General features: G+C 44.3%; 1 protein-coding gene across 3 annotated transcripts in view; it reads right to left on the bottom strand.

Annotated features, from left to right (window-relative positions):
- LOC142582519 (uncharacterized) overlaps positions 1–14,446 on the bottom strand; it is a 67,122-nt gene that overhangs the window by 22,700 nt on the left and 29,976 nt on the right. For all 3 annotated transcript variants that reach the window (XM_075692338.1, XM_075692339.1, XM_075692340.1), the window contains exon 5: positions 5,850–7,705. In XM_075692338.1, coding sequence (XP_075548453.1) covers positions 5,850–7,705 — 1,856 coding nt within the window. The remainder of the gene's footprint in view (positions 1–5,849; positions 7,706–14,446) is intronic.

The raw sequence follows: 14,446 nt of genomic DNA, 5'->3' as shown, positions 1-14,446 counted from the left end.
TCCAAATGCTAACGCCTTTCGGCGCTTTTCACGATCGTGAGTGGTCAAAAGAATGCTCCGACCCAGGCGGAGAATAGCTTTGGCCGCTCACAAACACGAAAAGCACCGAAAGGCATTAGCACTTAGAAAAGGCATTACTACAAATTAGCGGCCTTGTTCTTGCCTCATCATAAGTGCAAGCACCTTACTTGTTCAACACATCAAGCATCGAAGATGAAAAGTACCCGACTACTGCACTACACATAGGATGTTTTCCAAAAGGCCTCCAAAGTCAATCAAGGGCATGGAGTACTGGCAGAATGGTGAAGCCTAACAGTGCACCACCCTTTTGTGCAAATGCAATTATAAGCATTCTCTAAGCAACTCATTTTCATCAATGTGATTGACTGTCCCACATTGCTATGTTTGACTGTCATATCAGGACATGGTGAAAATGTTTACCTAAACATACATATACAAGTGTGTCTTATCCATGACCAAGTCAATGTGAAGTTTGAACAGCATAGCAGGTTGAAATGGCAACTGGTGCTGAGTGAATGGTGTAACTAATGAGTAAATCAATTCCTGAGGTATAAATTGTGCATGAACGATGGTTCTTTAATGCCTGCTACAATAAAAGCAAGAACTAATAAAGGCAGTTTATAGTGCCATGCTATACTACATATATGAATGTTAAATGTTTCTTGGAAAGTGCAACAAAACATGAAATATGGCAACAGCAGCAAACTCTAATAATGATATGCTGATGATGCCCTGACCAGTTAGCAGAGAAATTAAATGCAGTACACCATGTCAGTACTGGAAAATTATGTTAAGTCCAGTTCTAGTGCTCAGCTCTTTGGAATGTTGCAGTGATAATCAATATTTGCCCAGGTCTGAATTACTTTTTCCATACTACAAACTTGTGACATGCCACTACTTCTCTCGTTTCCCCTTTCTGGTATTACCTTCTGTAAATGCATCACAAGTTAACATTCTCACTGCCTTGTGAAAGTATTATCCATTAGCAGTGCACATCACACACACAGTATGTATGACCACAAAGCACTATCCAGCCTAATGACCAAAGCAAATTAGTATTCTTAGGTAGCCAGTTGTGCTTGCAGCATGTGTGTCAAATGTTTTGCAAAAAATCACTGTGTCGATAAGCAAGTTCTGAGAACTAGTTGCCAATGAGCAAGTTCACAGCTCCGATTCCAGCTGAACTTGAGATGTTACATGAAGACAGCATTCAATAACTGTAAAAAAATGTGACATCCCAATGCTGTTTTATGTAGAAATGCACAAACTTTATGTTCACAAGTATACAAGGTGATTCAGAGGTAACACAAAAAATAAAAATATTGCAACTGCTAAAGTATGGTCTGCTGCAAGATGAGAGTCGCATAGAAATGCACTGAAAAACAACACTTATTTCCCTTTATTTTAAACAAACTTTTATAGTCGAAGTATTTACACTTGTAACCATGCGGTGGCGCAGTTGCAGCCAAGCTAACGTGCCACCTGTAATTAATAAATGAAACCACTCTCACTGCAGTCTTTCTAAAAACCTTTCTTGTGCATTTCTGTGGAAATTGCATCTTGCTGTGGTCTGTACTCTTCAAATGTCAAATGTTTACTTTCTCTGTTACTTCTGGATCAGCCTGTATATGTGGATGCACTGTGAGGCTTCAATACTTCCCACATTCTTTTATTCCAACAAATACTCGCACTTGAGCAGCCTTCTTCCTCGAAAATCTCCCCACTACACTAAACAGACAACAAATTCTAGCAATGACTGCTGGAATCGAAACACATGCCGAAATCACAGTACTACCACTAATGTGCAGCTAAGATTTCAAGCACAAAAACCAGAAAAGTAAGAAAACAGCATGGGAGGCACAGGTGATGCGTGCTCAAAACATGTGGGACAAACGTTATAGACAGTGCACAAATTCTACAAGACATCGCTCACACTTGCACAACAAAAACGTGTCAGTAATGTTTCAGATTTTGGGTATTGTAGGAAGCCCACAGAAAACAACTTCGAAAATCAGGCAGTGCACAACCCTTCATTAATCCTTGCATCATTTCGAACCTCTTTCATTATTATAAAGGAAAAGGAAGTACAGACACGACTGGTGGACGATACACAACACTAACCATGGCAAGCACATATCTGTAACGGTAATGAAATGTCCATTACCAAAGTGAAGTGCAATAGTATACTTATTATTGTATATTTATAATATATATATTAATGTACACATATACGTCAGTGCTTAGTTAAGCTAAATAATTAATGGCCTTGAGCTTCACAAATTGATGCCGCATAATGCAACAGTGACAAGAAGTTTACTTGTCCAAGTAAATTCAACATAGACGAACCACGAAAGGAAAGATGGCCGCATATTTTGCAAGGAATCCTCAAGCTGGGTGTTGTCAATAGTTAATTATCCCATTTTCCAACCTACCTTGTACCAGAAATATTGCAATAAAAAACTTACTTTCGCTCTCATTTTTAATTCGTGTTTGTATATATTTATTGCATAATCTACTTATGCTGCACCAAAACATATTAGGACAGACATATCCCCATGCTGTTATTGTAGCAGCTTTTACCTCCCACCCTTGCATTCTTGTTTCTCTTTGCTAGATTTCATTATGTTCAGCGGGAACAATGCATTTTGTAAAAACAGTACAAAAAAAAAAAGGATGAAAGCAAGGAAGAAGGAAAGAATAAAGAAAGCTAATTTAATTTATGTGAACTAGGCTTATCAACAACAGTTAACCTATAAGCAATTCTAAATTGTAGCCACTTGCTCACAGGCTTAAAATGCCTACTACTCAACACTGTTGCTTTGTGCAGAGGCACTTTCTCTGATAGAACAAATGCAGTGAAGTGACAATATTCTTTATGAAACTATCAAAACCATCAAAGCATCATGCTTGGTTTAAATCCAATGTAGTACGCACTGCATCTGCAAAACCTTCTACACGACTGACCAGAACATTCTTCCTGAGCCATTTACATGAATGTGGCCAGCAAGAACCACAATCCAGTTGAAATAAAATTTGAAAGTAAACCAAACCACTAGCGACATTCACAGTAGACATCAGTGCAGGCTAACACTCTGTACCATGTAATGCTACCATGCCATCTCCATGACAACAGTGCAAAATAAGTGGAGCTATTTCCTCAGAACAAGCACTGACGGCTTGTTTTGAGCAATCTTGACTAAATGAAGAAAGAAAAGAGTAAAGAACCGGTAAAATGCACACATCATCTGTTACATTATCAGAAGTGTACATGCAATTTTCAGGACTGTGAGCATAGAAGGTAGCACAGCAATACCTTGTATAACTAAGAAAACAAAAGAAAACCCCTCAACATCCGACTTTTCTCGTAAAAATGGTACTAGTGATAGAAGTAAATAAACAAACAGTGCACAGTGGTGCAGTTAAGCATACTACAAGACTCACTCTTAGGCTCAGTATGTTTTATTCCTGTAGCTAGTTGGGGCAAAACATATTGCCTTTGAAGTCCGCACAAACAATGACATGCCTAGCCTGGTTCTGGGTAGCATGCATTAATTTCAGCAACCAAGGAAGAATCTGGCTTGCCAGCATTATAATTAAAGGCCACTTCTCAGAGCATAGCACCATCAAATGGATCAAGAAAGCATCATTTTGACTTCCGATTAGGGCTACTCAAACGGCTAAACTTTGTAATTTAATTGCATACAAATTGAATAGAACTCAATAGGAGGTTAGGCTAGGTTAGGGAATGTTCGAGAAAAATAACCTTCAAATACTGAATCAAGACCAAACATTTTCTCATTTCTAAACAAAGTAAATTAGGTTGCATGGAGTTTATATAGTAAACAAAGATGCTTATTCATTACTCGATACATGTAAAGCAGTTCACAACTGGCCTGCACAGCCTGGCAATGAAAAACGACTGAGAGGTGGTCATACCTGCTGAACAATGACAATAACGAAATGCAGGATCAGCACCGTCAGATGTAGAGTGTTGTATTCACTGAAGGAGCTAAGCGTTTTCTGCAACACCGCACATTAGCAGGGATGCAAATGTGCTGGGAAAAAGCTCTTTATTGGAAGGCAGGGAATTTTGCCACTGTGCTTCTGACTGCTGACAAGCTGCTCAGCACGTGGCGAGATGGGCCAAATCAGCTGGTTTCCTTAACGAGCCACAACAAGCCTGCAGGCAACCTAAAGGCATCTCTAATAATTGACTGAAAATTACTGTGCAGAGCTTCACTGCTCCATATGTGCTTCATAACTAGTACCTGCACACAGAAACTGCAGCTTTCCTGCTGCAGCAGAGCAATCGCGAACAGTCACTACCTGCATCAGTCTTCCTCCCTGTAGACTCCTATAAACACTGTTATTCTTTATATTAGAGCACAAATGAGTACTCAAGAATCTTCAGTAGTAAATTTTTGAATTGCATACAATTAAACAAACCGTAAAGACTATTTGATGAAATCTCAAGCATTCACACACCCCTACTTTGATATTTCATCAGGCAGCAACAACTATTATGAAATTATAGCACTGATGTGAAGCTGCGATTCTAGGAATTGGGGACGTGATGCTCTCTGATAGCAAGTTCTTACAGTGAATTAAAAAAATTTCTAAGGACACTTGTTTTACACATAATTATGACCCAGGCAACAAAGTCGATGCCCTTAGTTCCTTTATTAGCACCTAAAAGAGCAGTGATTAACACTTCCATCATCGCAGTCCTATATATGTTTGTCCTGTGCTAAATACTAATCAGCACTTCATTCTCTTATTGCTATGTTTTAATATATATAAATATTTTTCTTTGCATCACTTCTGAACATGTGACTTGTGCAAGCCCCAAGAAGAAACCTCTGACAGCAGCTTTACCTCTAAATTTCTTGGGTAGGAAGCGAGTGAGTACCAATGGAATCCGTTGTAAAAATCTACGCTAACAAATATTGGTGCTTTCTCCACATAACTTGAGAGCTACAGGTTTCGACAACAGCAAATTGTGCAACCCTTTTTTGTCCATTTTCCTCATGTAATGCCACAGATGGCCCGAGAAAGTCAATAAATATATTAATAAAGTAGGCTGTTTGAGAATATCGCAGCCAATTCACAGTGCATTTAGCTAACCATATGCAGCACCTACCAAAAGGCATGGAACTGGAGATTACTTCAAATGAGGCGTGCAGTAGTGCTTGACGAGACTTGATTTACTGCAGAAACTGCAGTACAACGGCACATGTTACCATAGCTGCATAACCATGTAAGCTCTCACAATGCCAGAGATGGTGCTGTTTAGTTTCTTTTTCCGATTCACAAAGTATGACAATAGCTACCTACCATAAATTTTATATGGTGATCACGTTTGCAGGCATGCACCACTACGACGCTCATGCACATGGGTGCTCCTCACATTCAACTTCAATATGCACTAAGCACTACTTCTTAGCAAAGACAAGCCCTTTGAACAAAACACAGCTTCAACAGAAACCAATGATTTGTGCAACAACAATAAAAACATGCTCTGCATTCTTCTTCAATGTCCAAAGTCGGTATTCGCTGCAGAAAAGAGTACACTAAGGGGAGAGCACATAAACACTGGCAAAAAAAAAAAAGAAAAATGCATGTCTATACAAGCTCTCTAAGGTGTACACTCATCCCATCCACACACACACACGTGCACCCACGCACACACACATTACAAGCGCTCGGAATCCAATTCCCCCGGCACCACCACAACCAGAAAAAGTCAGCTCGTGCGGTTAGCAGCAGCAGCAACCACTCCCCGCTCTCCTTCCTCAGCAAGCAGGTCCCCAGAGGGCCATGGCACTCACCCCATTGGCCAGGCCCAGACGACAGGAGGCACTGTCGCACACAGACTCAGTCACTGGAGCCGGTCCACAGGACATGCAAGGCGCACCAGCCAGAGCAGCACCGCCGCTGTGATGAACCGCACCGGTCTGCACCATGCCACTGACTGCATCTGTTGTGTAGAAGGACTGCTGCTGCGGTGGATGAGGGGTGGCCGACAAGGCATGCATGGTACCGGGTGTGAAATTGGCTGTCACCAACGTCCGAGACGCAGCCACCGTTGCATCGCGTGATCGCACCTGTCCCGCTGAATCGACATAGGAGGACGGCTGCAATGTGGCATGACCCAGCAGGGACGAACCGGGGGATGTGTCCGAACCCACGGGCGAGCCAAGAACCGGGATCGGTGAAGAAGACAGGAATGTGCTGCCGGGACTGAACAGCCCTGTGGGGGCTCCGAATGTGGGCAGGGTGTCCAGCCGCAGGGTTGGAAGCTGCGGGATGAGCAGCGCATTCTGCACCGGGTTCAGTGGTAGAGGGTTGATGAGCTGCACCACTGTGGGCATCATCTGTGCCACAGAGGTTGTCACCGTCGTTACACTGGGAACCGACAGGGGAGGGTTTGAAGGTGGTAGCACGATGCTGGAGCTGGGGTTGCCGCTGAGCAGAACCTGTGGAGCTGACAGTGAGGACGTGCACAGGGTTGTGGAGGTCACCGGGCATTCTGCACAACTACGAGGCACTTCTGAAAACCTCTGCTGCTGGGGTGAAAAGTGACCGGGAGTATGATGTGCTTGCCCCAGAATCCCCTGACCAAGCTGGGAGATGAAGGGCCCACTGGAGACAATCGTCGGTGAAGATTCCATGATCAAGGGTTGTGCGGAGAGGCCTCCAGTACCAGGAGGAAGAACTACGCTGCTCATGTGTTGAAGCACCTGGCTGCCCTTCGCAGCCTCATTTGGTGAGTAGCTGGCCATTTTATGGCTGTAGACCTGCTGCACCATGATGGTGCTCCTTCCCTGATTCATGACACCACCACTGGGCGCACTTGTGAAGACAAATGGAGCAGTTGTCATGGCAGTGCTGCAAGGAATCGATGCCATGGACAAACCTCCGTTCAGGACTGGCAGCCTCCCAACCTGTGGCACCTGCAGAGGAATTTCTTTTGACGAGGTCCTACAGGTGGTGAGCTGGCCAGCACTACCCATGTGCACAGTGTTACACTGGCCAATTGAAGGCCCGCCCATTGCATTTGGCGTGGAAGCAGGGGAAGAAGCATCGTGAGTGGAGCAGTTATGCTGGCGAGCCCCGTGACATGTGTTCGTTGTTGAGTGACCAGTAGCTGCCACCATCTGGCCAACATCCACATTCGGACACACTGCACGGCTGGATATGATGGCACTCAACTTCGGCATTCTAGTGCGGGGCAGTTTCTTCTGTCCTCTCGATCGACCAGAGGAGGAGGAAGTGCCAGAAGGCTTGGTTGGGCAACAGGGGAAGTTTGCACACTGGTAATTTGTACCGGTACTTGTTTGCAGTGCCGAAGGGGCAGGTGAACAGATCGCCTGAGCAACTATTCTTCTCATCCCTCCAGACACTGGAGGGAAGCTGTTACTTCCCTGTGTATTTGTATTGCTGCACTGGATGGTTACAGTGTCCTGGCGAGGCTGGTAGTATCCAGTAGCCTGCCAGGGCATAGCACCGGTGATGGTGTTCCTGCTAGCGTAATGCACCGGGGTGTTGGTGTTTGTAGGAGCACAACTGCTGACAGCCTGCTTCCGTAGGGCATTCTGGTCACGCTGTGCCAACAACTGAGACACCAGGACGCCGTCAAAAGGGCCACGCTGTTTCGCACGAGAGCTCCGCTTGCGGACAGGTTCTGTGAAAGGCAGATGCATGGACACAATGAAGGTGATCTGATGTGTGGCCCAGAATGAACAGTTTTGGGCTACCTTTGCAAATTTCATGACTGCAATGAATTTCAAACCTAGAGCGAGATCGTGCAAGCACTTTCCTAAGCCATCTTTATTATCAAATGAAAATACACTAAAATCCGAGCAGTTTGAAATCTCTCAATTTGAATTGACAGTTTAACTGAACAGAATGTATGGTCCTGGCAGAGCCACACGTACCATAAAAATAGAATTATAGGTCGACCCAGAATGTTCTTCAATGCAGTGAACTAGAACATAGTTTACTCAATCAATAAGGTTATTCACCGTCAGAGACAGAAATCGCACATTAACTGTAGGATTCTCGTCCGGGGACGGCTGCTAGTCATGCATAACATTACACATCACATTCACTTATGATGTCCAAGGCATATTTTATTTTATTTTATTTTGTTTTGATTAGCATGTGACCCCAAACAGCTTGGTGCCTTTAGTGTGGTGCACTACAGTATAAATTGAATGGTGTATGCAGCAGAAAAAAGGCATAATAAGCACAATGCATGGAGCAAAACAAAGGGAAAGACAAAGGCATTTGAATGGCACAGGCCCTATTCACAAACTATACATATGCACATCTACGCATGCATATATACAAAAGAGAGGCAAATGAAAGGATGGAGAAAATAATGGTAGAAAAAAGATGTATATATATACTGGTCGAACATGGCTCAACGCAGAGCTCGACCGTGTTACTCAACACAGGGATGAATGAGAGGAAAGGGGGTTAACCAAAAGGCCGATTTTTATTATTCGTATCATAAGCCCACAAACAAAGACACCAAGGACAACACAGGGGAAATTACTTGTACCTACTAGCTGAAATAACGAAATTATAAATTAATGGAATGGAAGGTGGATGAAGAAACAACTTGCCGTAAGGTGGGGAACGATCCCACGTCTTCGCATTACACGTGCGATGCTCTACCAATTGAGCCACCGCGGTGCTGTCTTCCCATCCACCTTCTGGGGTATTTATGTGCTACTACTAGAACTAACCCTGGGAGTGTTAGCCAGCGCCACCAGTCGAAAACCTTGGCGGCGGATGTGGAACATCCTTTCTGCCGCACGCGTCGCAATTACGTGAGCTTTTTGGGTGAAGGCAACTGGTCAATAAACCTGCACACGCTACACATACATGCTTTTCATTCATTTTAAATTCCATTCATTTATAATTTCTTTATTTCAATTAGTAAGTACAAGTAATTTTCCCTCTGTTGTCCTTGGTGTCTTTGTTGGCTTCTTATGATATGATCAACGCAGGGATGAGACACATTTTTCATATTTACATTGCCCATTTCAAGGAGGTTGTACGTGATTTGCCAGCACTTCAATAGACTCCTAAAGAGAGTGTGGGATGTATAAAGCGGGGAAGACCTGTGAACGCGGGTACAACAGACGGCAGTACCTTGCCAAGTCTAACACAAGAGTGGCGAACTTATGTTTTACGTTACCTTGCGGGCACCACTGCTGTTTGTCTGCATAGTACACAGAAAATACAGGGAGCGATGTTTGCTTGAGGAGTTGTTGCGTGCCATATTTCCTAACCTCTAAGAGGGTCGAGCAAAGTCATTGCCTCACATGGCACATTGCATTGTGGCAGAACTATTAAACTTGAATTGGATTATGGGGCTGTACGTGCCAAAACCACAATCGGATTATGAGGCACGCCGTAGTGGTGGACTCTGGATTAATTTTGACACCGTGACATTCTTTAACGTGTCCCAAAATGTAAGTGCATGTGCGTTTCCTATTTCGTCCCCATCGAAACGGGGCTGCCGCGATTGGGATCACATTCCCGGCCTCTAGCAATGGCATAGCCACAAAGCTAATGTGGCGGGCACAGTAGTGTTGATTTGATGGTCCAGTGCTTCTGTAGTGTCGCCTGGACCCTCGGTGCGCTATAACTCTTTCAGGCTCAATGACGTAAATATACAGCGCCACGAACAAGTCCAAAATGGTCGATGCTGTATATTTATGGGGTCGTCTGTATGGTTAAGAAGCGTGCCAATTTCCTAACTTTTTCTTTTCTGTCATGCTGCCACTATGTGGGAATACAGGGAATTTTTTTTTCGCGCCTCCCTCTCTCGGTTTTCGATGCATTGTTTTAGAGCCAGTTTTCTCCCGCATGTCTATGTACTACTGCTCACACATTGGCACGTGTGCAGGCGGGTAGCGGCTTGGGTTTTGTTCCGCAGGCGGTTTCGGCTTCGTGCGCTTGCAAAACTGAAGGCTATCTCATTGCTAATCGCTCAAAGGGCGACTGCTTGTTTCTCGCTCATTTAGTGCTCACAGGGGTGCGTATAGGAAGGATGCCTTCGTGCATGCGTTTCTGTTGCTTTCTTTTTTCTGAGACTTGCGAAAACTAATTGCCTCTGGTTGGCGATAAGATGAAGATTAGTGGAAGTTCGTCACACGTTTTGCTTTCTTGACGGGCACACAACCACACAGTTTTCTTGAGCGCGCGCACCTACGCAGTTCGATTACGCTATGGACGTACATATTAGTGTAAGAGCAGAAACATTTGAGTCTTGTGTTTTCGTGTGTGCATTTTCAAAGCCTTGAACTATGTGTATAAAAATGCATCAAATTTTTATTATGAGCTTAATTCCTTTTTTATTATTGTTATTCATGAATGAAGAGTACACATATACCAATGCCAAAATTTTTTTTCTCACTTTACAGTCACAATAGAATAATTACGGTAAATTTTTTAGAAATAAATCCCCTAAGAAGAATTGGAATCTGCAATTAAAAAAAATTTACCCTGGGCGGTCGCATATGGCAAACAAAAAAATTGACCCTCAAAGGGTTAATTAATGCGGCTCTGCTTCTGCACGCCCTGCATAGTTTGTCTGCTTGACATATTTGCATGGTGTTTATTTTTCAGAAATAGCAGTAACGTACTGTACCGTACCTTGAACTTTACCTTATCCAGTTTCCCCACAACCGTGGTTGTATAGTAGTAGGGTTTGCTTGCTTCTCACGTCACCTCCTCTCCCCTCCTTCCCTTGTATGGGGACTGCCTCTTCTCCTCCCTCCTCTCTAATGGTCTATCAATGTCCCCGCTGGACTGGCACCATAGTAGAAAGGGAAGCCCACCTTAGTAGAAAGGAAGCGCTGCAGTTTCTGCAATGCTTCTGAGGGGAGTCACGGCCAAGAGGCTAATGTGGCGACCCCCAGGGAGCTCCAGAGGGCATTGTGCACATTTGACACGGTGCACAGTGCCCACCGAACTGCCTCTGGTTAATCTCCTTGCCTTTCTATGCATCCTTTTCTCTGTCTCTCTCCACGGTGGAGTGAAAACTAGTTTCTAGGGTGGCCTTTCCTCTCTGACTCGCTCCTGTCATGTGGTGCGACCCCCCCCCCCCCTCCGACACGGTGTGCTTGACAGCAGCAGCCACAGCAGCAGCAACAGCAGCAGCAGCAGTGGGAAAGTCGAAGGAAGAGGAAAAGAAAGTTTAAAAAATGTAGGAAGTCGCGGGGATGTTCAAAGCCAACAAAAGAGCGGGAGGTCCAACTAAATCTCTGAAGGCCTGTCACTAACCATATTAGGCACCTCAGGGCTCATACTGTGACCAAAGAGGGCACAAGCACGTGTTAATTAAGGAACATGTGCTATGCCCTGTAACAGCGGCACTGGTATCCACCTGGTGATCATCAACGCGTAACAAACATGTTTGTATTGCGGTAAAGCTAACCTTAAAGACAAATACTGTTAAGTGAATCAACAGCTTGTTTTATCATTCCCCCCCCCCCCCCTTTCAATTTGACCTGCCTCATAAACTCGATCAGTTTCATCAGTTTGTTCAGGATCGAATAAATGGATGTCAGCTGTATAGGACTAGGCCTCAGGAAATGAACAGCACGCACTGGGCGCCCAAGGTGCAACAGTGGTGGTCACTGCGGCTCACCAGCAGCGTCCTCGCCTGACTGCCGACCACTCACTTGTTTTGAAGGTCTATCTTGTGCTGATAACAGTGTCAGGTTTTCGCGCCCTGTTCACAGACTGTAGTGGCTGATGAGACCTCCCTTCCGTTCCACTGATATGTCCTAGCGGGCAGTCGCCCTCACAGACGAAGCCCTCAAATTCAGTATGAACAGCATAACAGCAGCAGAACGAAGTTTGCAGTGAAAGACAACCATTGCAACCACCAATAATTGCACAGTTTCTCTATCTATTTGCAGAAACGAAATGGTGCAGCGCCAACATGTTCCCGTTCACTTTTGCATATTCTATCACATAATTTTTTTTTTTTTTGCAGCACTAAAATGAAGCCGAGACCGGCTAATTTAGCACCCCGAGACAGCAGTAACTCAAGTTCGCACATTGTTTGCAAAGTTCGAGCCTCCGTGATGGGAACAAAAATAACAACACTTTCTTTGCTTGCTTTTTCCTTGTCCCATACTGGCCAGGTGACAGCAATAATTATGTGAAAGACCACCATATAGACGTGGGATTAATTGTCCACTTTTACTAAAAAAATTCCTGCAATTTTGAACTCCTGGAACCGTGCAATGGCTATTTTGTCAAAAATTTCTCGCTCTTGTAACTGAGAAAACCAAGCCAAATGCCAAAGTCCAATGCATCGCTAGTTGCCATAACGATGCATACCACAGAAATTGGGCCGTTTATATTTGTGCAATACGTTAAGCCCACAGCACATGCATGCACTGCCTCTCCACAGTAACTGAGTAAGTGCCGCTTGAGCAGCATTTTAGCATACTGCCAAGCGCGCTTCGCTTCACTGAATAAGTAAATTAACAATGCACTAAAGAATTAGGTTTTAAGGGCATTCTGCATCGTCAATGAATAGCTACTGCTAAATGCAGCAGCATATAGGCCACAGGGAAATGATTATCTTTTCATTCCCAGGTGGAATTGCCACACTGGCTCAGTGACCCCTCATTTCCAAGACGGCAAAGCAATGACCTTGGTGATAGACCTTGGTGATAAAGTGCAGTCACCAACCGGTAATTCAGGGGAGCTTTGAGGAAATTTTTACACCTTACGGTGTGCCGTCCAAGAATTCGAGCGCTGTCCCTCTATGCCTGCACAACCACATGGCAATATGGCAACCAAGTTGACTGATTTGAGCAGGAAAAAAGTGATATTTTAATATGTTGCCGGCGCCTCTTCAAAACCAAATATTCAGCAGAAACAAACTCACAATGAATGTTGATGGAATCAACAAACCTACGCCACCATTGAAACGAATTACGAGGTGTGTACTGCAGTGGGACTCCTTTCGCACTTCCCTAAGAACACGTTGTGCCGTCCAGCGGCAGCGCTGAGAAGCCTGCGCACGGCCTCCAAAATGCATGGCATGCCGGTGGATGCAAATGCCAAAAAACGCATTGTGCAAATTATAAAGTTTGAGCATCATTCACACGTTCATGTGGCATTTAAATCGGACCGCGAAGCCTTTCGTGTAGGTGTAGCATGGTGGCCTGTTCTAACCAGTAACAAATGGCTGCAGTTTGCATAAGCCATATCCACATTTGCAGCGAGCAAAACTGAGACACGGACGCTAATTTTTCCTTCGTAGTTTATACTGCCCTTCAGATATGATGCCTTGGTTGGCAGAATCTGCCAAAACCACACTGCCGATACTGTGTGATAACACTGATCGCATGGCTATGTATTCATGGTGATGCAGAGTGCATGTTTGTAATACACTGTTGTACTCGTGCCATGTATTTTCACAACAAACTACATTTCAACCTCGCTATAATGAAATTGGACATAACTAAACAATAAACATAACAAAGTAAACACAATTCTCCTTGAAATACCCATAGAGATTGATGTATTTTAAACCTCATTTTAACAAAGTAAAAGTGTTTTTCCAATGGATATAACGAACTATAACGAACTAGAATCATCTCCATAACCAACACTGCTGGCTGTTGCACACCAAGCATATTGCATTCTGCCAGGTTCCACATTCATTCGGCACAGCAGTTTAAAATTCCCAAGTCAAATGTGCCGTCAAGCAACGCAGGTCTTTTTTCACTGCCGCACGTAGCCACGCACAGGAAAGCCATGCACAGCACCACTTCTTTCTAATCTAATCGCACCTCTCATTCAATGTGCAAAGCTAGACGCACCCTCCGAGACTGCAATACAGGAGGCTGCGCCACATATCGATGATGATGATTGCACGTGATGTACTGAAAATCAGTGCCTCCACTTCTCTCTCTTACTGCAGCGCACTGCTCTGTGCTGATGCAGCTAGGCACAGCCACTGAGACAGCGTGAAACCAGCACGAGCCAGCCAAGCTAACCTGGCGTGCTCACACAGCGGAGACAAGGTGCCACTAGAAACCAGCAGATCATATAGTTTCACTTTCGAGGGCCGAATTTATCCACATATGCATCTGCGTTTCTGGTGCGGTGACAAGTTCTGTCAGCCGTATACTTCAGTGGGTTTCATAACAATACAGTCGAACCCAACTATATATTCTATATAACGAACAATTTCTGGGCACGGTATAGTTACAATGAGTATATATAGCAAAAATTATGTTTACATCGAACAAAAATAGCAGCGACTCCCGATATATTGAACGTCGAGCGGCGGAAAAGTGCCCCCAAAAGTTGGCTTTCCCTCGCGGTGGCGGGGAAACCCGACGGCGCGGCTCAATCCAACCACTCTCCCTACCATGAC

The sequence above is a fragment of the Dermacentor variabilis genome, chromosome 5 (genome assembly GCF_050947875.1).
Source record: "Dermacentor variabilis isolate Ectoservices chromosome 5, ASM5094787v1, whole genome shotgun sequence".
In the NCBI taxonomy this organism is placed as follows: domain Eukaryota; kingdom Metazoa; phylum Arthropoda; class Arachnida; order Ixodida; family Ixodidae; genus Dermacentor; species Dermacentor variabilis.
The sequence above is the reverse complement of the archived record's forward strand: the minus strand, read 5'-3'. Positions and strand labels throughout refer to the sequence as shown.